The sequence below is a fragment of the Phoxinus phoxinus genome, assembly GCF_949152265.1.
Source record: "Phoxinus phoxinus genome assembly, chromosome: 17".
Taxonomy (NCBI): domain Eukaryota; kingdom Metazoa; phylum Chordata; class Actinopteri; order Cypriniformes; family Leuciscidae; genus Phoxinus; species Phoxinus phoxinus.
Genome location: NC_136892.1, coordinates 26,115,898 through 26,140,907, shown reverse-complemented (window position 1 = coordinate 26,140,907; position 25,010 = coordinate 26,115,898). Strand labels below are relative to the sequence as shown.

Sequence of the window (25,010 nt, the reverse complement as noted above, 5' to 3'; positions counted from 1 at the left end):
GCAACTTTAATTTAATTGCTTTTGAACTATATAAATATTATAAAATACATTATTGTATATATTTAAAAATTTACATATTCAGACAGATCATATGGGAAAAATACTTGAATTTCAACCTTTATAACATAACATTTTTATTAACATATTTACAAATACGTAAAACATTTGCCTGAGAACATTTGAACACAAATATGAAGAGAATATGAACAGCATAAAACTGAACAAAGGCAGGGCTTTATGACTAAAAGCTGAAGATAAAAAAATGCTACAAAATATGTTGAAAAATGCTAAAATCCAACACACACAAAACAGGATGGAGTTGGGAAAAAATGACAGTGCTTAGTTAAAATGGAGGTTTGTTTCAAAACTGCTCTTTAAATAAATATAAATGATAAAGAAAGAAAAGTAAATTCCCAAAAAAGGGAAAAAAGGTATTTTCTAAAGACAAAGGAAAAAAGACAAGTATAACCAAATGATGTTAAGGAATTGGCTGAGAGAAATTAATGTGTTACCAATTCATAACTGGAAAAAAAATGCAGAAGGTTAAGACCAACGATCAAATAATACACAGTTAGGCTCAAATAAGACATGAGTCGTATTTCAACTTTACATCACGAAGAGTGCAACTGTATCAAAAACATATTTGCTTTACCATAATGTGAATTAGTACTTATTTATCCTTAAAAGACATTGTTAATATTTCGCAAGTTATTGAGGTACGTTTTCACTGCATATCTTCAGTTGTGGTTCTTTCTTGGTAAAAGTGTCCTGGTAAAAACTTCACATTCACATCATCTATACACCCTACTGATGTCAACCTATATTTTACACTGCTTGCTTGGTTGTTTCTGGCTCTTTATTGCAACCTCAATCCAGGTCTTCTGGCTCATCAACTTCAGTAAAGATGTCACTGAAAAAGTACTTGGAGACACTGGTGGGTTCTTCTTCTGAGTTCTGCTGAGCAGAGAAAGATGGAATCCAATTCTATTAATACAAATATACAATATGGCCATAGAAGTACTGGAATATCAGACTGTATGATACCTCAATGACAGAAGCATTGGTGGAAGCAGAGATTGGTGACGGTCCCTTTACATCAGGGTTTTTTGCCATGGTAACAGGGCTGGCTGCTATCCGTTTTCTCTCAGGTCGTGTGGTGTTGACTGCTGGTTTTTGGGGGCCTGGTTTGACCCCTCGATGAGCTGCTGGGGGTCCTTGTGTACTCTTAGAAGAAATGAAGGACAGGAACCCCTTGGGTTTTCTGCCAGGTCTAAAGAAGAACAAAAATAAAACAAATGGATTGTAATATCATATGTGTTATGGATAAAATAAAAGCCAATATCTTTTTTTTTTTTTTTAAGCGTACCTATTATGCTTTTTCACAGTTTCAACTTTCGTTAGTGTGTAATGTTGCTGTTAGGGCATGAAAAGGGGCTGCAAAGTTACAAAGCACAAATTCACTCCAAAGGGAGTTATTCTCTATTATAGTAAGAGCTGTGACATTTCCAAAAGTGCTCAAAGCGGTTGAACAGGAACTAAACAGAGTGTTACAGCCAGACTGGGAAGAGAGGTGCTGCAATAATGTAAAATATGTGAAAAATAATGTGTTTTTTTATCATTTAAGCACAAAGACATTCTAGTAGACCCCAAAATCAAAACTTTGTAAAAGAGCCACCCACCTTGTAAGGGACCCACTCGTGGCAATAGGCGTGATCTGACTGACACTTTGCGAGTCTGGTCCACTAGCCAACTCAACCGTCTCTTTGCCTGGGAGGTCCACCTGTCCCATGATGCCTTGGGAGGGACCCTTCTGGAAAGATTCTTGAGGATAATTTTCTCGCTGAGGTGAACGAGAGTTATCGCTGGTCGCAGTAAGGCCTGTGTTTGCTTCTCTGTCAGAGATGGCGGCAGATGTTGAGTTGTCCGTTGTTGAAACGGCAGCGGGCACAGTTTGCTCTGGCACTGCTCTTGTCTCTCGTGTTGAAATGGGTAATGAGGTAGTCTCTTTTAAAGAGAGTGCTGCTGTGTCCTCTTTAGCAGCAACACCTCGAGCATTTCTCCTTGAAATGGGGATGGGTTTCACCTGCAGCTTTGCTAAACACAGAAGAGTTCATTGGTAAAACCCATATTGTATGTGTTGAAATCTTTGACATACACTGTATTTAATTAGAGGATTTAAAAAAAGATAGAGTCATAAGTAGATAATGTGGACGGTCAAATGATAATGAAATGTGAACAAATCCTTCATGGGAGTTTTTATTTTGATTAGATTTTTTTACAATAACTGATTCTGTAGTGATAATAGTAACTTTTTGTCAAGTAATTTATTGATATATATATATATAAATATAATTTTTTTCTTTACTTATTTTTTCATTTAATTATAAAATAATGATATTTAAAATATATTAATGCTTTTATTCAGCAACAATGCATTACATTAAAGAGATTTATAATGCTACTAAAATATTTCTGTTTCTAATAAATGCTTTTCTTTTGAATTTCTATTCATCAAAGAATACTGAAAAAAGTGCATCATCATTTCCACAAAAGAATATTAAATATTAAGCAGCATGTTTTCCACATTGAGCAGCAAATCAGCATATTAAAATAATTTCTGAAGGATCATGTGACACTGAAGCCTGGAGTAATGACGCTGAAATTAAAAAATATATATATTTTATATTATAGCCTCAGTGAGACTTCTTTCAAAAACATAAAAAAAAATTGGTAGAGTCATTTCAGCTCCCTTACCTCTCCTGGTTCTCTCAGGTAGTTTTCTCTTCTTCTCCAGATGTTCCTTCTCATCTTTAGTCCCCTCTGCCACAGGGCTTCCCAATAATTCCACTACTAAGACATAAAGAAAATGTGCAATGCATGAACAGATATTACAAACATGCTGACAGATGACAATCTATACCATACGTTTATTTTTTAATTATAAAGATTTGCTGAAAACGTTCTCACCGTGATGTTCTGCCTGACTCTCACCTTCGGTACTCTAGGAAATTAAACGACCTCACTATTAGTTACTTATTAGACTATTCATCAAGCATCAATAGTGCTGAAAGTCAAGATGTATGTCTTACCCCCTGAGATGTTGAGGCTGGTGTCTTGCGTTTCAATCCTCCTTTCCTCGATTTGTCCACATCCCCCTCTCCACTTTTCTTTTCCTCATCCTCTGACACAGGAACTAAAGCATCTGTGATCAGAAGATGAGATACCTCCCTGCTCTCATTAGCACTGAAATTAAACAGAATGTGGAAAGAAGCAATAAATACAAGAGAAAGGATATGGTACCATTTGCAAATATATGAATGAAATCTGGTTTAGACACTGACATTTGAGAACACAGAGTCTCACAATTTAAAAAAAAAATATGCACTGCATTCATTTGGTAAACAAATTGTCAGCTAGGTGAAACCAGGACATCTCCACAATATATGTGTTTATCAAGTGGTGCATTGCCTCAGTGTTTTACAGCATCAGATAACAGTTTAAAGCAAACTCTACCTTTGACCGTGAGAATGCAGCTCAGACACCGCTGTCAGTGGGACGGGCTCTGTCCTAAAGCCCGCCCCCTCATCTAAAGTGGGTGGGATTTCAGTGAGAGAAAGTATAAACAAAGGTTCCTCAGGAGTGTGTTCAGCAGATATCTCTTCGGATTCACATCCAAACCGCTTCACAGTGCTCTCTTCAAAAACTTTAACTGGACTGGTCTTTTTGTTCTCATCCAACATGACCAGAGTTTTCTTCCTGGACTCATCTTCAGAAACAACTAGTGGTGTGACATCTTTGACTGCCTAAATTAAAGAGACATAACACATGATATTTATTATTCCGATGTCCTTATTGTAATTATTCTACTTGTCGGACGAGGGCTAAACATTAGCTTTAATTGATATTTTACCTGTGCCGATTCAGTGCTCGATGCAGCCTCTTGTGCTGCACTCTGGGAAACATCAGATTCTGTGGTAACTGCAGCACCCTCTTCAGGACTTGTGGAAGTGCTCGTGGAAGACTCGGCAGCAGGCAGTTTCTCATTTATAACTGAGGAAACAAATACAAACATAAAAAATCATATTTGCTTTTGTTTTGAAATGTTTTCTTTTAGCATTTGTTCTGTTTAGGTGAATCTCATAAAAACCTCTCAAGAACATAAATGTGATATTTCACATTTCACATATATTAACTTATTAAATGTTGCATAATAAAACTGAGCATATTTTTTAAGGAAATGTTTTATTTTTTTACATCAATAATGCACATTTTCAAAATAAAAAAATAAGAAAAAATTAGAAAAATTATTTATTATAGAAACATTAAAACAATTTATACAACCATGGCAGTTAACCATTTAATGGTCAGCCTGTTTTCATTAAAAAATATATCCATTACATTTTTAAACTATGCAAATTATAATATTTATTACATATAAATATATATATATATATATTTGTGAGATTCACCGGTTTAGAGCCATTACACATTTTAGAGAATAGTGGCAGGGTTTGAATGATCATACCTGTTTTGTGTTGTGTCTGTGTGCGTGTGTATCTGGATGTCTGAGTCAGGTTCGGTTTAGGTTTGGGTCCGCGGGACCTCCTGACAGGTTTGGCAGGCTCATCTGATGTGCTCAGAGACTCGCTCACACTGAACACACAACATACAGACAATATTTGAGACTACTCATGTTTTAGACAGGAATATCAGTCGCACATTATGGGATCAGAACCGTCGCCATTGGAAGCATTCATTTTTAGCTATTCAAGGAACCATTTAAATGTTCAACTGATTTTATTGTATTCATTTACAAAAATAATTAAATGTTAAATCACAAAAAACAGCATCTAACAGCATCAGTAAAAATAAATGAATAAAATAAATAAATGGGACATATACTATAGTTTTAATACCTTTTAGTCAGTTGTGGTTCTCTCGCCTCTTCTTTTTCTGTGATTATATCATCATTCTTTCTCTTCAGAGATGACACAGATCCATTATCTTCTTTAGTCACTCGTTCAGGAACAACATTGAGGCTGTCTTCTCTTGTTTCAGATGATTTTTCTAGCTGTAGTACCTCAGGGTAAGTAGAGGAGACTGACAGGTGATCTACAGGAACTGAATCTTCTTGCATGGGTTGTATTGCATTGTTATCCTTTTCCGTGACAGATGGACCCACAGAATCTGTAACAAGTTCTGGATAGATTTGCTGTTGTGGAGCTCGTCTGGTTCTCAGACTTTGACCAATATTGGGTTTGGGTTTGGAGAAACGGCATATTTTAGGCGGTGAAACACTATTGGAACAAGCCAAATCCTGTGTCTCATGTTGAATGGGACCAGGATGGGCATCAGTTGTCTGTGATTTGATTGGCTCCTCTTTTGTTTCTTCAGCAGAAAGTTCTGGAATATGAGTTTCACAGCTCGAAAATTCAACATCGTCTTTCAACTCGGACTCGCAACTTACAGAAGGACCGGACATGATGGCCGTTTCTGTGATAACTTCTTCATGGACCACCTCTTCATGTACAATGCTTGACTGTCCAAGAATATCATTTTCACCTGAAAAAGATTTAATTCATTCAGTCTCCTAATGAAGATTTCGATTTTAAGTGGCCATTTGGATTCAGGAAAATAAGAGGGTTGCATTATGAAGCTATTCTTACCTGTACAGGGTATTTCGGACGTCTGGGTCATCTGAGCGGAGTTCCCGATGGTCAGAAGAGTCTGGGCAGCTTCATTGTTGATCTCCTTACATACTGAAAGAAAGATGTATAAATGATGAACCACCAGTCCAGAATATTAAAGCTTTTGGGTAAAAGACTTGCATTGCGTGTAGAGGCTGGTGATATAAGCAAAACTTTTATCATATCTATTCTTAAAAGTTTGGTCGATGACACAATATACACATTATGGAAAAGTGATTAAAAAAGCGAATTGAAAGATATTTCATTTATAGTATAATTTATGATTATCGTCATATATCAGTTACAGCATATATATATATCCGTTACAGTATATATATATATATATATTATAATATCATAGTATATGTATCATTTAAATCATTATTTCATTAATCATACATTAAAAGATGTATTTTTATGAATTTAACAATTATGTAAATTGTAATAAAACTAATGTATCATAAATAAGTTTATATTTAATAAATGCACCATAAACAAACAAATTTATCCAAAAAGAAAACTAGATTTCTATCAGCTTATTTTTTGTCCATTTTTATAACAGTTTTAAAACAACTGTCAATTTAAGTGAAACAAATTGATAAATAAATAAAAATTATCCAAACAGAAAACTAAGCTTGTGTCGGTGCATTTGATATCTTCAAAATTTGATGTTAGAATTGTTTGAATTTTTATTTAAACAATTGTGTAAAGTGAAATTATAAACAAATATGTCATAAATAATTTATTCATATTTTTTTTTTTATCTAAACAGAAAACGCTTGTATCTGTGCATTTGCCCAAATAATTTGATGTTGGAATATAACATGTCATTGCATATTGGAGACCTTTTTGACTACATATGATTACTTCAGTGTGAAGGACCTTTTATTACTAGAAATAAATGCATGGTTAAAATAGATAATAACAACTTCTGTGGTGGTTCATTCAGTGAGATTATTTGTTTCTCTATGTTTGCTGGTGGTAGGAGAGCTTGAGAGAGTTTCACCTTACCTTCCATGTGGTCTGGGTCAAGAAACTCAATGACATCCTTAAAAACAAATCAGACACAAATTAGTAATTTAAATACCAACTCATTAAAAACTACAAAAAAACAAAACATACAGAAACACTCCAAATTCAAAGAAAAGAAACTAGACTAAGCTGACAAATGAATTGTGTTTATAATGGACACCACAACAGTAAACAGATGTGACAAGGGACATTAATGACGCTGGGGAGACTTACAGCAAGCAGGTCCAACTGGTGTTCATAAATAACAGGACCAGCGGGCAACGCTGCCTGCTCATATGACATCTCGGGGCACAAAGCATTCTGGGATGTGCTTAGGATATCAGGCACATTCACAGAAATGTCCAGCTGGGAGCCAATGGGAATGAGTGACAGAAAAAAAGGGAAGGACAATGAAAGGTAGGAAGGTTGCGAGTTTTTGATATGACGTGCAGAAATGAATATGAACAAAATGGTGAAACAAAACTGAAATCACTTTGGTCAGAAACACATTCTAAGCAAGTATAAATTTCCCTCACAAAATTGTATTCAGATTTCATTTCATTGTTACAAACTGTTAATGGAATAAAATAATTATGGTAAGAAATTTGCGATATAAAATTCTCTAAATGTTACTTTTTTCCAAAAATACTGTGGACCCTTGGGGGTCGCCAGACACCCCTGGCGTAAAATATGTTTCTGGCCTTGAATTTGAATACTAACCATAACAACATAATTTATGCAAAAAAGAAAAACATCAGACTCAAGCAGGGGAGTTTATGAACAGAGCAAGCCACACTGATATGTGATGAAGGGGGTTCCACTAAGGTCCTTTATGGTATGCTAATACATAAACACACCTCTTCCATGGTTTCTACCACCTCTGAATTAACGGGCAGTAGAGGGCGTAGACTCATCGGCACAAATGCCTGGTTTTCCTCTTCAGGGGATGAAGGAAAGTCCACCTGGCTCAGGACACAATCTTCTACGTCCTCGTCCTCTTCATCATCATCTTCAGCTCCAGAAGCCAGTAAGGTCACCAGTCTAGATTTCCCCCTCCTGTGCATGCCCTGTTTCAATGTGGGGCCTGGTTTTAATTTAGCCCTCCGGCCGGGTGCCTTGATGCCCTGATTACAAGTTTTGGAAGACACAGGAGGTTCAGAGAGCTCTTCCTCGTCTTCCTCTTCCTCTGCCGCTGCCTGTATCACATGCTGAGAGAGCTTAGGGATCCTTCCTGACCTAAATAAAAGAGAAATAATAATTAGCATGACTAGCAAAACTGAAAACAAGACCACAGAACAATGACAAAAAAAGAAAAGAAAAAAAGACCATCCAAAATAAAATAAATTCACTCACACATCCATCTAGAGCTGCACGATTCTGGATAAATTGAGAATCACGTTTTTTTTGTTTAAAATAGAGATCACGATTCTCCCAAGATTCTGAATAGACAACTAGACAAAATAACATGTAATTTATTATAGGTTCAGACAAATTGGAATTGCTGAAGAGTCTATTTAAATATTTTTTTCTTAAAATCAGTTTGAACGAGTGATGATTTAATGGCTCGCTCATAAAGACTTCAGTTGTTTCATTACTGGATGAATCATAGTTTTTGAACAATCTCTTTAATGAATGATTCAATGACAAATACATTTTTGACAGTCACGTGTCATCACCTACTGGTGTAGCGATGCAATTTATACAATCTTCTTTATTTGAAGAATCAAGCACCTCCCGAGCCGATTGGTCTCAAGTTGACCAATCAGGAGGAGAGGAAAACCAGGAATAAGGTGTGGGTGTTTGAATTGAGTTGGCAATCTTTTAAAGATTAAGTGTGCAGCTCTACATCCATCATAATAATTTATCAAAAGATTCTAAATCTATTCACAATTTTATCTGCATTGCAGTGTTGGTATTGTTAATTAAAATAAAGCTATTAAAATAATTTTCGTTAATTAAAATAATGCTGCAGTAAAATAACAAACATTAGATGAACAATTCAACTGAAAACATCTTGCTTAGGCAACTAACTGAAATCAAATATGTTTAAGCTGGAGTACTACAATTACTAAAGATTAACAGAATTTCTTTTAAAGCTAAATAGAAAAAAATGTAAATGACAAACACACACACACACACACACACACACACACACACACACACACACACACACTGTACAATTACAAAAAACAAAATTCAAATAAAAACGCATAAAAAGATAAGCTAATTCAATTTAGAAATAAATACTATAATAGTATATAAATAACACTAAAAACAACACTAAAAAGTTGCATTGAGAACCCTAACCGGGTTATGGTTGAAATATTCTAAATATAGTCACGCTTACCTGGTTGGTTTATTAAATATCTGTTCATGTACAGAACTAAGGTCAGGTTCTTCCTCTAAATCTTCCAATTCAAGGAAAACTTTTGACTGCTTTTTCTTCTCTTGTATCAAGTCTGAAGGCACCTAAAAAGAGTGAATTATACAGTTATGTCACATAAAATAGACTGTCACAAAAAAAAACTGCCTTTGTACAGTAATACACGTGTAAGATTTATCGAATCTCGCATTAAACAGCTGAAATGTTACCTTGGTGGACCTGTCCATTTTACCCTCCCCCGCGACTGAGGTCCCGCCCTCCGGGGTACTGCTTTTGGGCTCAGGGCGCCTGTTCCCCCATCTTCGGCTAAAGTTCGGGATCGGTCTCTGGGATCGACCCTTGAGCTGAGCTGGTTTAATAGCAGGACTCTTGTTTATATTCTCTGAAGAATCAGATTCCCTTAACCTGCTAGAAAGAGAATCATTTTCAACCCCCAAATGGTCTCATAACATAAATTACACTTGTAGTGAAGAAATTACATTATCGTTCAAAAATTTGGGGTCAGTGAGATAAAAAAAAAAAAAAAGAAATTAATACTTCATTATGAAAGGATCAATTAATCTGATCCACAGTGACAGTAAAAACATTTATAATAATACAGAAAAGTTATTTAAAATAAATTTTGTTCTTTTGACATTTCTATTCATCAAAGAATCCTGAAAGAAAATGTATCCCACAATTTTCAAAATATCCCAAAATATGTATTTCCACAATTTTCATCATTGATAATAATAAGTAATATTTCTTGAGCACAAAATCAGCATATTAGAATGACCCTAAACATTTGAATGTCTACACGTCACCAAAAAAAAAGACTAAAAGCATCTTTAAATGTAATAATGTTAGGATTGAATCTTATATTTTGGATAATTAATGGTGCTTGCCTATAGGCAAAGCAACATTAGTGTTATCTTGCATACTTATTATTCTTCCACACAAAAGTTCGGCGCGTAACTCGCCCCGCACCGTTTGTCACAGACCCCTGAGTGAGGTGTCAAAACGACCGGCTCATTGAGGAGAGGTGTGCTATATCTTTTCTAAGCGATCGGGTGTACGATGTTCGCACAGCGGACGAAAAAGCGGCCCAAAAAGTCCCATTGACTTAACATTGCGGAATTTTCAGAAATTCAAATCCCAACTGTCATTTTTCACACACACAGACACAAAGGGCCTGACACCCCTGCATGTCTCCCCCTCTCTCTCCCTCAGAGGATTTATATTATCCAGCAGCCAATAAGTAATGGCCTAAAATCTTCATAGCCACACCATAGCAACCAGTTACAGCACCCTAGCAACCATAGGCTATAGGCACGAGGCCGCAGGCCTCGTGCACTCATTATAATGCACTCGTTTAATAGAGATTTTAAATACTCTATAAAAACTCACTCATAGGCACGAGGCCGCAGGCCGAGTGCCTAACCTTAGCCCTAAGCCCATAGTAACCATCTGTGGTGCCCTAGCAACCACCCAGAACACCCTAGCAACTGCCTAGCAATCTCTGGATAGAAGTGTCATAGAAACACGAGGGTGGGCTCGTTTGACTCGGGGCAGAAAACAGCCAATCCTGAATAGCCTCAACACTTCCTAGCCCCTCCCTAGCAACCATTGTTGAGCCCCTTAGCAACCAAAATTCACAGACTCATAGCTCAGAGCAAGGATGTCGCAGAAACGTGTAATTTGGCACATTTAAAGAGACTGGCAGGCTCTGTAAGAACATACCACACAATGGGGTAAAAGTTGCACCCCTGGGGGGCAGGAGGGGCCCAAAGTTGCCCCAATGAAGTACTATGGTGTAGGACAGCCCATGAAATGGGCTGTCCTACACCATAGAAACCGCATTTGTATTGAATATAACTCTGGATCACATTTGAAGAGGCTGGTAGGCTCTGTAACAAAATACCACACAATGGGGTAAAAGTTGCACCCCTGGTTGGCAGGCCTGGCCCAAAGTTGCCCCATTCACATACTATGGTGTAGGACAGCCCATGAAATGGGCTGTCCTACACCATAGAAACCGCATTTGTATTGAATATAACTCTGGATCACAGTGTCATAGAGACAAGGGGGCGGGCTCATTTTACTCAGACGACCAATCCGTCTCTCAGGATCATTGTGAAGCTTTCAAGCCACGCCCTAGCAACCATTTAGAGCAACTTAGCAACAAGCTCCATAGACTTCTATTGAAAGACATCAAAGGGATATCTCAGGAGATAAGTGTCATAGAAACATGAGGGTGGGCTCGTTTGACTCGGGGCAGCAAACAGCCAATCCTCAATCACCTCAACACATCCTAGCCCCTCCCTAGCAACCATTGTCGAGCACCTTAGCAACCAAAATCCAAAGAGGGATATCTTCCATTCTGAATGTCACAGAGACGTGGCAGTTGGTTTATATCATTCATACTGACAAGCAGCCTTTGGAGTTTCATTATTGACAGCTGCCAAGCCACTCCCTAGCAACAAAATAGAGTACCCTAGCAACCATTTTGCAAGACCTATATCTCTGCATCAAAACATCGTATAGAGATGGGGGTTGGTTTATACATTCACACTGACTTTGGAGCTTCATGATTGGCAGCTGCCAAGCCACTCCCTAGCAACCAAACAGATTACCCTAGCAACCGTTTTGCAAGGCGTATATCTCTGCATCAGAACATCGTATAGAGATGGGGGTTGGCTCTTTTGACTCATGCTAGCAAACAGGACTTGCTACATGCTACACATGCTAGCAGTGAATAGCTACATGCTAATATTGATTAGCTAAGTGCTAAATCATGCCAATAAAATGCTACAAACTCCATAGTAACCGTCTGTGACAACTACCAAACACCTAGTAACACCATAGCAACGACCCAGAATACCCTAGCAACTGCCTAGCAACGCCCTAGCAACCACCCAGAATACCCTAGCAACCGCCTAGGAACGCCCATAACACCCTAGCAACCGCCTAGCAACCACCCAGAACACCCTAGCAACTGCCTAGTAACCGCCTAGCAACCACCCAGAACACCCTAGCAACCACCTAGTAACCACACAGAACACCCTAGCAACCGCCTAGCAACCACCCAGAACACCCTAGCAACCAACCGAACAACACGAATAAGCCATATCTCAGCAGCAGAACATCGTACAGACATGGTTGTTGGCTCGTATGCAATCATGTACCACACTCTAGCAACCGAGTGTCGAGTTTTGCCACTGCAAGCACCATTCACATTTTCTTCTGGAAATGTACGTTCTAGTTCTTACCTGTCATCTTGTGACTGACCATCAGAAGTGGCATTTTCAAAGTCCTCAGGTTCATCTATTGCTGCTACAAACCATCAATAAAATATATCAAATGTTTACCAAAGAAATCAATAATATAAAGAATTATATAAATAATAATGTGAAAAACAATCTAAAAAAGACAGCCAGTAAGTTTCACTATGCACAGGCTGTGATTTCTATTGTAAGATATGCTTTGAAGTTTGAACCAACTTAAGATATTATTAAGAAATTTGAAGAATCTGCACATTTATAAAAGCTACTTAAATGTCCTAATTGATCTAAGGTCTGTCTGTGAAACAAGGCCCTGGTCTATTACAGAATATATTATAAAGCATACCCTCTCCATTTGTCCTCTTGATTCCCCTCTGTGGAGTATTTGCCCCTCTTCCCCTGTGTTTCTTTGAAGTGGTATCACTTCCTCCATCATTTGAGAGGTCCTCATTCTCCTTTTCTCCTGCAACCACATCACTGTCCGAACCCTCTGAAGTGTCCATTTCCTTTCTTTTAGTCGCTGCATCAGAAAATAGTTTAAGTGTGCATAAGAATTTGCCCAAAATTTTAAACAGAGATTGAAAGTTCAAATAAACTGACCTCTCACTTTCCTTTGGACTCTACTCTGTGCTTTAGCCAACTTGAGGAGCTCTTTGTTTTTGTTTTTCTTATTTTCCTCGTCTTTTAGGACCTGCTCCATTAATTTTTTGAAGAAATCTAGATCCAGACGTCGCTTCTCCTCTGAAAATGTACTTCAGTTCACTTCATTTTCAACCAACTGTCTTAATACTTAAAGGACAATTCCGGTATTTAACACCTTGAGTCTATATTGTAGTTTGTTTTGGATGAACAAGAGTGGTGGACAACATTTTTTTGACAATAGTTCCTCTCTCGAGTTTTTGACTATAATAGAATTGGCCATGGACCCATTTGACATTGGAGTCAATGGGCATGTCCGAAAATGTAATTAAAACAGCCAATAATGTTCGTTTACAAAACTGTTAAACTCACCGAGTGGTTAGTGGTGTTCGTTGATGATTACAAACAATATATCGTCGCAATATATGATTCCAATCCGTTTATTTAGCTATAGTGGAACTATTTTTTCAGACACTTCACAACCGTGTAACTTCCGCTCAATATTTGAATCTGAAGCGTTAGCACACTCCCGACCACTTGATGGCGATAACCGATGTTTATGTCTCGCGGGACACTAACGGTCACAGTCGAGTTCAACTTCATATTGCACTGGTCAGTGGTCACGTCTTTCAATATTTTCAAGGTTTTGTTTGTTTATTTCGCTTACTCTCCCGGAGCACAGTTGCTCTGCTCGCTAGCCTTATGAGAAACGGAAGCGAGCAAAAAGACTACATCGACCAAATGTAAACAGCCCCCTTTCCGTTTCCGGTAGCGCATTTATATTAACGAGCACTCAGTCCTTCAACAGAATTCAATGGGATTTTACAAAATGACGAATAAAACACGACAGAAACTGTATTTCGCAACACTTTTTGTTTCTGGAACATCAACTAACATCACTAATCACTCGGTGAGTTGCACAGTTTTGAAAACTAATGTTAAAGGTTGTTTTAATGACATTTTCGGACATGCCCATTGACTCCAATGTTAAATGGGTCCATGGCCAATTCTTTTATAGTCAAAAACTCGAGAGAGGAACCATTGTCAAAAAAATGTTGTCCACCACTCTTGTTCATCCAAAACAAACTACAATATAGACTCAAGGTGTTAAATACCGGAATTATCCTTTAATTCCATAAGGAATCAATTTAATTTGTCTTTTTTTAGATGTTAGTTTAAGGTGGTAGGTTAACTGCTAAAAGTCACTTACTGAAAGCTTTATCTATTCTCCATGAGTTATTTCTCTCCTCTTTCTTGAACTTGTTCTGGAAGAATAAGAAAACACCGAAGATGGTGATTGAGGCTCTTGAAGATGAGCTTGTATTATTATGGCACACATTCAAGATGTCCTAAATTAATACTTCTATTCAGCAAAGACACATTCAATTGATCAAAAGACACAGTAACAACATTGAGAATGTTGCAAAAGATTTCTATTTAAATAAATGATGTTCTTTTAAGCTTTCTGTTCAAACATATATAAAAAAAGATTCCACATAGATATTAAGCAGCACAACTGTTTTCAACATTGATAATAAGAAAATGTTTCTTAAGGAGAAAATAAGCATATTTTAATAATTTCTGAAGGATCACTAAAGACTGCAGTATACTGCTGAACATTCTGATTTGTGATTAATGACATTTAAAAATGTTGTCAAATAGAAAATATTTAGTTTAAATTGAAGACTTAAAATCTCATCATTTAATATTGTTTTTAGTATTAATATTCATAATCAGAAGTATTATGTATCCGTTTTATACTTTTTATATACATTCATAATCATTTGTAATCATTGTGTTTTAAAAATCATACTGTACACATATTGTTCTGAATACATATGTGGGGTAGAGAGACGGAAATGTATATGCAGTGTTTTTCCACCGAGCATAGTACATATATGTATATAATATACATATAGTATATACACTATGTTAATGGGAACCACATGTTTCTCTGGTAATGCAGTTTTTTTTTAGTCAGCATAAGAACTTAAACTCTTTGTCTAAGGCGGAGAGAGAAATGACCGAGATGCATACAAAGCTTCTTTCAAAAATATGAAACTTTTGGACAATAGTATGAAATCAACGACTATATCAGGTGATATAGATATAGTGATATGAATACACGCATACAAGAGCACAAAACACAAAGATATTGTGACCACCTTAATCTCCAATCGACCTCTGTGTGGAAACAGCTGACCAATCATGGAGAAGTCCGTTCCCACCATACTGATGGCCAAGAAAAACAATTCAGTCTCTGGAATAGACATTAAAAAAAAATATATATAAATGAAATGTATACGACACACTTTAAATAAAGAGTTGCACTGTGTTTGACTTCTGACCTCCACTGGACCAGGGTTTGGTGTAGGTGCCCTTCCTAAAGCTGGAGTAAGTGGTGGTAGAACCACGTTCAAATATGGGATCTCTGTCTTCTGCCGGATTGGGTCCTTTTGCCCTTAACACCTGGACTGTTAAACTACACACACCCACACAACAGAATAAAAAAACACTGCACGCTTCACCTTTACCAATTCCTGGACTACACTTCTCCATGAACAGCAGCTCAGGATAAAAAGGAACATCACTGACCTCTCCTCGTCTATAATCAGAGAGCCATCCTCCGCCACCTTCACCCTGGGAACTACCATAGGTTCTTCCTCCTCCGGCTGAGTTTCTTCCACCCTCTCCTCGTCTTCCTCATGACCAGCATCTTCTGCCACCGTCTCCTGAACTAATGGAGCAGCTGGAGTCTTAGAAGTACTAAAAAGAAACAAGAAGTTCTGATGAGGGTTTAAACTTAATACCATATTTTTAAGAGTGCCCCTATTATGCCTTTTCCGGATTTGACTATTTATGTAACCATATTTAGCTGTTTGTGAATAAGTCTGCAAAGTTTTAAAGATCAAAGTGCACAATGAATGGAGTTATTGTCTCCCAAAAGAAAAAAACGATTCTGAACTGCCTGAAACGAGTCGTCAGTAATTCCAGTCTTACTTCCTGCACGAACCCCGCAAAAAACGTCTAGTTTGACCCTTGCAGCTGAGGCCTGGAAGAGTTTGATTCGTGTTGATGACATGTCAAAAGATGCTGTCAACAAAAGCATATCCTCTTTGAGTGCACTTCCAAACGATGAGGACTCAGGCTCGAAATGATACGGTAAAACCGACTCCATCGTTACAGTTCGTATAATTGTGTATCTATCAAGTGCTGAGGAAGCCTCCGGAGCTGAAATTCAGATATGGTAATGGCCGTTTCGTTCAATGCACGCGCTGTAAGAGCAAGACCAACCAAAACAGACTGGGCCGTCTGACCAATCAGAGCAGAGTAGGATCTCGGAAAAGAGGGGTTTAGAGAGACCGAATCCTTTAATCGAAGCGTTTCAGACACTGAGAAAAGAGGTGATGCTTCAATGTATATTATGAGAGTGTTTTTTGACTAGGATGCATGTAATCTTATTGTAGGAGACCTTCAAAACAAAATTAGGAGCCTTTAAAAGAGTATAATAGCACTCTATACAAAGCTTTTAAGGGCAAAAAATTATAATAAAAATAGAAAATTATGTTAATTGATTCACATCCAATCTAAATCATACGATTTTTTTAAATGTCTGCAATACACCATCCGCATTAAATAGACATCTTAGTGGCATATGTGCACTATTTGGAGACTGACAGGGTGATTAGGCTTACGTTGGTGTAGGAGAGTCATCTACCGGTAATTCTGTCTCTGATGCTTTTTGCTCTTCGTCTGTGAAAGACCTGTACAGAAAACCAAGGCATTGAAAACTAGAAAACACTCTGTCAATAATCAGTTTGTATTCATCCCTGCACACCCCATTACATGCTTCACAAATCCAATATCAACACTTGCGTTCACATGGACTTCCTAAACACACAAAGGAATTAAGAACAGCACGTACTTCATGGGGTTGGAAACAGGCAGGTAATAGATCAGCTCTCTCATGGTCATTTTGGTGTGATCTTTAGGTGCCTTGCGTTCTTTGATTCCCAACTTTGGTTTCTTCTTATCTTCCTAGATTCAAGTGTCAATGGAGAGGTCAGAGTAGCATTTTAAAAGCGTTGAAATAATTCCCTTAGGAATTCCACATAAAGTGACAGTCCCAAAATATGCCAGGATTACAGTACTAATTCAATTGTGATTCAGTAAAAATCCTATTTAGTCTGGAACAAAACTTAATGTATACGTATTAAGTTTTCAACACTGATAATAATAATAAATGTTTCTTGCAAATAAGCATATTAGAATGATTTCTGAAGGATCATGTGACACTGAATGAAGTAATGATGCTTAAAATTCAGCTTTGCCATTACAGGAATAAATTACATTTTAAAATATATTCAAATAGAAAGCAGTTATTATCATTTGTAATAATATTTCACAATATTACTGTTTTTTACTGTATTTTTGTATAAATAAATGCAGCCTTGGTGAGCAGAAAAGACTTCTTTCACAACAAACTTTAACAAATCTCTACCAAACTTTTACGGTAGTGTAAATAGGTCAATATTGCCATACACTACAATGTCTGTTTTTATTGTCATATTGGAGCATAAAAATGCAAATTACTTAAGAAAAAAAAGAATTGACTAGATTTTTATTGTTTATTCTTTACCAATATAATAGCTTTTGCATAGCACACCTAAATAATGATACACACACACACACACACACACACACACACAATAAAGATCAAAAGCTTTTTTTTGCCCAGATCAAAACAAAGAACCAACTTTTTTCTTTGCACACAACAAAAAAACAAACTAATGTAAAGCACATACACACCTTGTCTTTGTTCATTTCTTTTTTAAGAAGCTCCCGAAGTTTCCGTGCCTGAGCCAATCTGACCACGTCTGCCGGGTCGTTCAGAGTCTTTAACGATTTGAGAATTTTCAACGGTGACTGAAGTTTTTTAAGTCTTTCTCTTAACAGATCAGTTTGGCTTTGTCCCAGAGGTGGCTCAGAACCACTCTCCTGCTGTGCGACCATGTCTTCCACAGCAGGAGGAACCGGACACTCTGGAGGGTTTTCATGAACCAAAATAGTATCAGGTTTGGAAGTTCTAAGGGGACGTTGGGACTCCCCTTGCTGGACGGTCAATGGTACAACAGTGTCTTCCAATCCCCCATCCACTTGAGTCTCTGTCTCTCGGTCATTCTGAAGTGGGGCTGCAGGGATGGGCTGTACTTTGGCCTGTCTGCCCCCTCCAGGAGGTCTCCGTCTTCCAGGAGCGCTGGAGTTGTGGCCAGGCTCAGGAATCTGAAGGGATGTCTCTGCAGTGGGGGTTGATGTTTCAGTCTCACTGGGCGTTACTGGTTTTACAGGGGACTTGGATGGTGATTTAGGAGTCCTAGAGGAGGCTGGGGAAGCTCGTGGTTTGGCTAAGTTGGGCAGAGCTGTGAAGCGTTTCCTCCTCTGAGGGCCAGATGTCACAGAGGTGCTTGCTGAATCCTGGGCATCAGAACTTTTAGATGCTACATCCCTGTTGTGAAGCAAAGAATCAGTGATAAAACTGGCAATCTCAAGAAAAGTAATGACATGACATAAAATCTAGTACTAGTAGTAACCTAACAAAGAAAATTCTGAGGAACATCAACATTCTTAAAGCAGCTTTAGCAGTATCCTATGATAATTGCTACAACTAAAATGTATCGTCTCTAATAAGTAATTAACAGACATGCAGTTTTTATGACCTACATTAATTGACAGCTTAATGGAATATTTGAACTTTTAAAAAAATTATTTCCCACACTGAAAGATAATTTAAAATGAAAAAAAGTGATTAAAATTGGTGAAAAAACATAAAGGAAATAATGATTAGTCACAGGACCAAAGATAATACCATTAGTGTTGTCATGATACTGGATTTTCCGAATATCGATACTGCAGAAAAGGAATATTGGAACCGGTATTTCAATATCGATGCATATCGAAATATCAATATTTTTGACAACAGTAACTACACACGAGGACACACTTAACGACTGTAAGGCCGATTATGAGTGAAATTTGAAATATGTCTCATACTGTATGTCTTTACTCCAATTAAATTATTCTAAAAGTAAAAAAAAAAAATGGTACACATTCAGATTTACAAAATTGCTGTTTAATAAACATAATCAGATATTTATAAGACTGAAGGTTTAGACTCACGCTCCATGGCTAATGGCCTCCAACTGGTTATTTGAGCTGCTGCCCTGAGAGGCTTCCTCATTAGTCCGCTCCAAAGCTATAGGTGGGTCAGTCTTCAACTTCTCAGCCATGACCTCTGACCCCTCAGAAGGAGCAGAGTCAGCAGGAGTCAGAACATTATCTTGAGAAGCTGCCAGAGCTCGGCCGGTGGGCTTCACATTGGGGCGGACGCTAATTCTCGATCTGCGCATCATCTTTCTCTGTTTAGAGCAAAAACAATTATATATATATATCTGTGTGTGTGTGTGTTTGTGTGTGTGTGTGTGTGTGTGTGTGTGTGTGTGTGTGTGTGTGTGTGTGTGTGTGTAAAACTTTTATGTTAGATGCTATTACCTTCTTGATTAATCGATTTTACCACTTAGATACATACATACATGTACATACATATTAAGTATACATAAAGTGTAATAATTTTATAATATATCATTAGAAGTATAGTGTTACGCTAATTCTCGATCTGCGCATCATCTTTCTCTGTGTAATAATTGTATAATATATATATAATATGATATTATTATTATACTATGATTTACGATAAGACATTACTAGTGAAGTACTGTCATTTAAGCTAAAACCTTTCTAAAGTTCTTACATTAGGTTTGACAGTTGAGGTTTGACATACTCCTCATATATGTCTCATTGGGTAATAAATCAAAAACAAGTGAGGTAAGTTAACGTTAGCAAACTTCTATGTGACAACAACATTAATGTTGTCATTGCATAGTGTAACTCTTTCCCAAACTTTTACGTGCTACTTAATTTTTGATTATCATCGCGATGCACAAATATTTAATTTCCAGATACTCGATTTTCTACAAATATTTTAAATGTTTTTTGTTTTTTTCGACTGGCCATTGAGAGGGTCCTGTCCAACAATGTCCATTAACATAAGCTTGTCGGTTTATAAGAGCAACATTGCTTTTTAAAACATCACTATACGTTTAGATATGTGGCAATTTCAAATATCTTACTTTATTTGGCGGTCCAGGGTGATTTTATTGTAAAAATCTTTAGCGGCTCACGTCCTCCATGCTTGCTGATTGTTACTGCGCATGCGCACAGAGAGCCGGAACAAACGTTCCTTCTCCTGGCCTGCAGTTCTACCCGGATGGTTTTCACAAGCGGACACGGTCATGTACGCCGTTTACCAAGACACAATTTAATAGAAATAACGTTACACTATTGAAAAGATTGTCGGTATGCATAAGCGTCGAACAGAAATTGTGTGAAAATGGACCATACGATTACAAACAATCCGGCTTCCCCACGCACAGAAGGAGAAAGCAAAGATACAGCTGTTGTGTCAGGAAATACAGCAACACTTGTAATGTCTGACACTAATCTAGTGTGTGTTGAATACCCGGCCGTCGTAAACAATGTGGACAGAATGCTGGGTAGTATTGGCGGTGAAGAGGGAGTGTCCAAGGTGATCGTATTGCATTGGTGCTTTAAATGAAAAAGACACCTGCTTTTATGTTCATTCAGGCTCAATATGAATTGTTGTTGCTGTATTTCAGAGTGATACTGATTTCTAGATCAGTCCTTGTGACTTACATTAATCTTTTACATGGCTGATGTAAATGACAGCTGAGGAGAAAAGACTCTGACATCAATGCTTTGCCTTCCATGGTTTTATTGGTTTATTATAGTACAATAATTGTGATGTCCCTTCCTTGTTTTAAAATACGTAATTTAAGGAATACGTTTAACGTTAGGTGTATTTCTTTGACTGTTTGTGTGTGTCATTGTATTTTATTCTGTCTGATTTTAAACAATATGTGATATACATTTAGCCTAATGACACCTTTCCCTACATAATAATAATAATAACATAGCAGATGAGTTTTATACATTATGTAAAAATCAGGGACATATTTACCCAGAGAAATATGGCCGCTTTTACGTGATTTTCAATTCTGTTGTATTGGAAAATGATTCCATTTCATTTAGCCAAATTTATTGGATGATGATATGTTAGTGGTAATATATGTGTATAGTAGATTGTATTTAAATCTGGAATTATTATTTTTTTGGACAGACATATGCAGATTCTTCTAAAAGACTTGAACTCCGCTTTCGGCCGAAAGATCCTTTCTGCCATCCCGCTTATGGGAACCGCTACTCCTCCACCAACCTGCTGCTCAGAGTGCGCCGCAGGACCCGCAAAGGAAACAGTTCAGAGACCCAAATCAGCATGGAGATAGTGGGACTTATAGGAACCACATATAAATTTCAAGGTATAAAAGTCTACATTCACCAACTGGTATTTTCTAAAATAATTGAATTAATATTTAAAAATAAATGTAAGAAATGTCTACCACAGCATGAAATATATTTTTTTATTGTTATTATTGATCTTTTTTATTTAAAATTAGGCCTATATGCTACATGAATACAGTTTTTCTTAGGGCTGCACGATTAATCGAAATTAAACCGCACGCGATTTGGCAAAGAGCTTGTCAGTGCAGCACGGCTGATTGGTAGTGAATGCTGCTCCATCTAAACGCTGGCGCTCTCACGCAGACACTCTCCAAATATTCCCCGCGGCAGAAGTAGATAACGCCCGTCATTCCAGGAAATCCCTATGGGCATCGTGCTATCGTTGTAGCTGAATAAACAGAGGATTTCAAATGCTTTATTGATTTATTAAATGTTGTCTTTTGTTGGATAAGAGGTTCATAAATACTTCTCATGTTTGGAAAGATGTTTGATGCGTATTGCTTTTTCAAATGCACATTATAAGCGACTCAAACTCACAGTGCTTTCATATGGAGCAGCATTTACAATGGATCACAGAACTGTCCATCACTGACAAGCTGCACATAACAAATAATCGCAGCCTTTGCGATTTCATAATCCCTATAATCCAAATCGGTTAAGCAAGATTTCCATGTTAATTGCTTATTATTATTATTCTTAGCAAACATTTAAAGTACCTCCTCCTAGGGCTTTCAAGCTACATCCTCCAAACTCTGCTCAGGCCTTCAGATTGTTCTGACTCGGGTTGCTATATATTTTCAAACTGATCCGACGATTTTTGTTAAACATCAAAACTACAAAAAGTCTCAGGCTTTTAATGATGGGGTCAACACTTTTGTACAATAAGACTTATAGAGTATTTAACCTGTCTATCTCTGGCAAAGCTTAATGACTATCCTAGGACAAAATGTTAAAACATGTTAGCAACATGTTAATTCATGTTAGCAACATGTTAAATCATGCTAGGTACATGCTAAAGCATACTAAACCATGCTATCAGCAAGTTAATTCATGCTAGCAACGTGTTAAAACATGATAGCAACATGTAAATTGCATATACCGGTAAAGTCAGACAAGGCAAAAAAAGGAAGACAGTATTCGAAAAGGCTATGACCAAAAAGTCTTTGGATAAAGCAAGAAGTCAGACGAGAGTCAATATGTCCGCAGTGTAGTCCTCATTAGAGCCAACAGTGCTTTTATTGTGGAAGCTCTTACATGCAAAACACCGTATGAATCTTACACGAAATTCACCTTCATTACAGTTGCACTTCACCCAAAAATCAAAGTTCTGTCACAATGTCTGTTGGACAAAAGATGATGTTTCTTAGAACGTTGTGGTCCAAAGAACACCGTATGGACAAAAAAAAACTGTGCGTGTGTGTGTGAGAGAGAGAGAGAGAGCGAGAGAGTGAGAGAGACCATGGGCCACAAAACCCACATGGGTAATTTTATTTTTTTTTAAATTGAGATTTATACACAATCTAAAAGCTGAATAAATTATCTTTCCATTGATGTATGGTTTGTTATGATAAGGCAATATTTGGCCGAGATACAACTATTACAAATTCTGGAATCTGAGGATGCAAAAAAAATCGAAACATTGAGAAAATCTCCTTTAAAGTAGGACATTTACCAAATATCTTCATGGAACATGATCTTTACTTAATATCCTAATCATTTTTGGCATAAAAGAAAAATCTATAATTTTGATATATATATATATATATATATATATATATATATATATATATATATATATATATATATATATTGTGTTTCAAAGAAGAAAGTATTCAGGGTTGGAATGACATGGGGGTGAGTAAACGATGGCAACGTTTTCATTTTTGGGTGGACTATCCCTTTAATACCCACACATTCTTAATCTTGATTCTTCAGGAATGGCTGACTTCCAGTACCTGGCAACTCACAGTGATCCAGATGGCAACCAGGTGTCTTTGTATGACAAGATCATTTTGCGCAAACCTGAGAAGAAGGAATTCTATGACAGTCCTGTGCCTCTTTTCCTTCCTCCTCCCATTTTCTCACGCCTGGACACGCCTGTGGATTATTACTATCGTCCGGATGTATTGCACAGGTAAGCTGGAGTAGGACCTGAATTCCCAAATGAGTTGACTGGTTGCAACTGCAAATGATCCGAACTGTTCTAAGTTCAGCTGTATGTGTGTTTTTGGTGGTTTGATTAGTTGATTACATCATTTGTCTGCTTCCCAATAAACAGCAGGGAGACTGCAATGCAGTCTGTTCTCCTGAAAGATCATCTTATTGCCCCGAATCGGGCTCGCCGGCCAAACAATGCCATTTTTGTCAACTTTGATGACAAGATCGTTCCATCAGGACCTCTAGAAGCTGCAGTGTCCAGCTGGAAAAAGGTCTGCGTCCATCCTAGCGATGTAAAGGTAGAGCAGCAACTCAAACAGGTTGGTAAAATTGTTACACATGTTTTCAATGCGTTAAATAAATCAACCATCTCCAAGGTGATCACAACATTACAATATTTGATTTGAAGCGACAGCAAAAAAAAAAAATCTAAATATTATATGAGGGGCTGAACTAAAAATCACATAAAGAAAAAGCTGACGACATTGTAATAAAACAATTACTTTTTTGTACTAATTGATTATTATATTAAAATAAATTGGAAAAATAATATTCAGATACATTACCATTCAAAAGTTTAGTGGTCAGTAGGAGACAGTAAAATACATCATAATTTCACAAATGATTTCTATTTCAAGTAAATTCATTGGAATAAATGACATTTTAAAACAGCTTAAATTATATTAATTATATCACAAAATATAACTGTTTTTAATGTATTTATGATCAAATAAATGCAGTCTTGGTAAGCATAAGAGAATTCTTTCAAAAACATATAAAAAAAATCTTTCTGACCCCAAACTTTTGAACGGAAGTGCATACATGTTGCAGGGAGACTCGTTTATGTACCGGTAATTCTCAAAGCAACTTTTGGACAACAACTCCAAAAGTTATATGTTATGGGAAAATGTCCTTATCTTATCATAATCCCACCTGTGCTCCAATGCGGTTTCATTTGAAAACACTGATTAATTTGATTAATCCGCAGCTTTTCGAGAAAAGGCCCATATGGTCTCGCAATGCCGTCAAGGCCAACGTCAATGTTCACCCTGAGAAGATGAAGCACCTCCTCCCTTATGTGGCGTACTACATGGTGAGTAGATTAACAGAAAACTCTAGGTTTAATAAACTTAAATATAATGTGGTATTCTTTTCAGTGTGTTAAAATACTGTCTCCAAACCCATCTTATTGCACAGAAAGCCATTAGTGGTGCACAAACACTTTAAGTGGCACTATTAACTTTTCTGTGTGTTAGTTTGGCCTGTTATAGCAACATTGGTTCAACCAATGGTGTGAGATTGTGCTGGAAAAATCTGTTTGTTTGAACTAAAGTTCAAGGTTTGGCTAGTTAGTATGGGCCAGTTGGCATCTACAGGTACTTTTATGTTGCCAGAAAGGCATCCAACTTAAAAAAAAAAAAAATTTGTTCACATAGT

The 25,010-nt window shown here is 37.1% G+C and overlaps 2 protein-coding genes across 6 annotated transcripts in view; one reads left to right on the top strand and one right to left on the bottom strand.

Annotated features, from left to right (window-relative positions):
• Positions 1-93: 93 nt before the first annotated feature.
• On the bottom strand, positions 94-20,568 carry LOC306984196 (uncharacterized protein). Of its 5 annotated transcripts, none has more exons than XM_079585319.1 (28): positions 20,168-20,568; positions 19,158-19,396; positions 17,790-18,486; positions 16,906-17,018; positions 16,676-16,744; positions 15,576-15,746; positions 15,329-15,462; positions 15,146-15,240; positions 14,191-14,245; positions 12,942-13,082; positions 12,688-12,861; positions 12,330-12,393; positions 9,291-9,489; positions 9,046-9,167; positions 7,556-7,934; positions 6,933-7,064; positions 6,699-6,735; positions 5,667-5,759; positions 4,917-5,562; positions 4,526-4,653; positions 3,911-4,050; positions 3,514-3,803; positions 3,090-3,243; positions 2,968-3,001; positions 2,755-2,850; positions 1,680-2,094; positions 1,045-1,270; positions 94-954 (listed from the first exon to the last, which is right to left on the bottom strand). In XM_079585319.1, the coding sequence occupies exons 2-28, from the start codon at positions 19,388-19,390 to the stop codon at positions 868-870; spliced, it is 5,124 nt and encodes a 1,707-aa protein (XP_079441445.1). In that variant the 5' UTR covers positions 19,391-19,396; positions 20,168-20,568; the 3' UTR covers positions 94-867. The 5 variants fall into 5 exon arrangements, with proteins under 5 accessions (XP_079441445.1, XP_079441448.1, XP_079441444.1 ...); XM_079585322.1 differs by having other exon boundaries at positions 9,291-9,486; XM_079585318.1 differs by having other exon boundaries at positions 103-957.
• gtf3c5 (general transcription factor IIIC, polypeptide 5) overlaps positions 20,293-25,010 on the top strand; it is an 11,886-nt gene continuing 7,168 nt past the window's right edge. Inside the window, exons 1-5 of the mRNA XM_079585326.1 lie at positions 20,293-20,622; positions 21,235-21,433; positions 23,352-23,550; positions 23,695-23,893; positions 24,562-24,666. Coding sequence (XP_079441452.1) covers positions 20,428-20,622; positions 21,235-21,433; positions 23,352-23,550; positions 23,695-23,893; positions 24,562-24,666 — 897 coding nt within the window. The 5' untranslated portion in view covers positions 20,293-20,427. The remainder of the gene's footprint in view (positions 20,623-21,234; positions 21,434-23,351; positions 23,551-23,694; positions 23,894-24,561; positions 24,667-25,010) is intronic.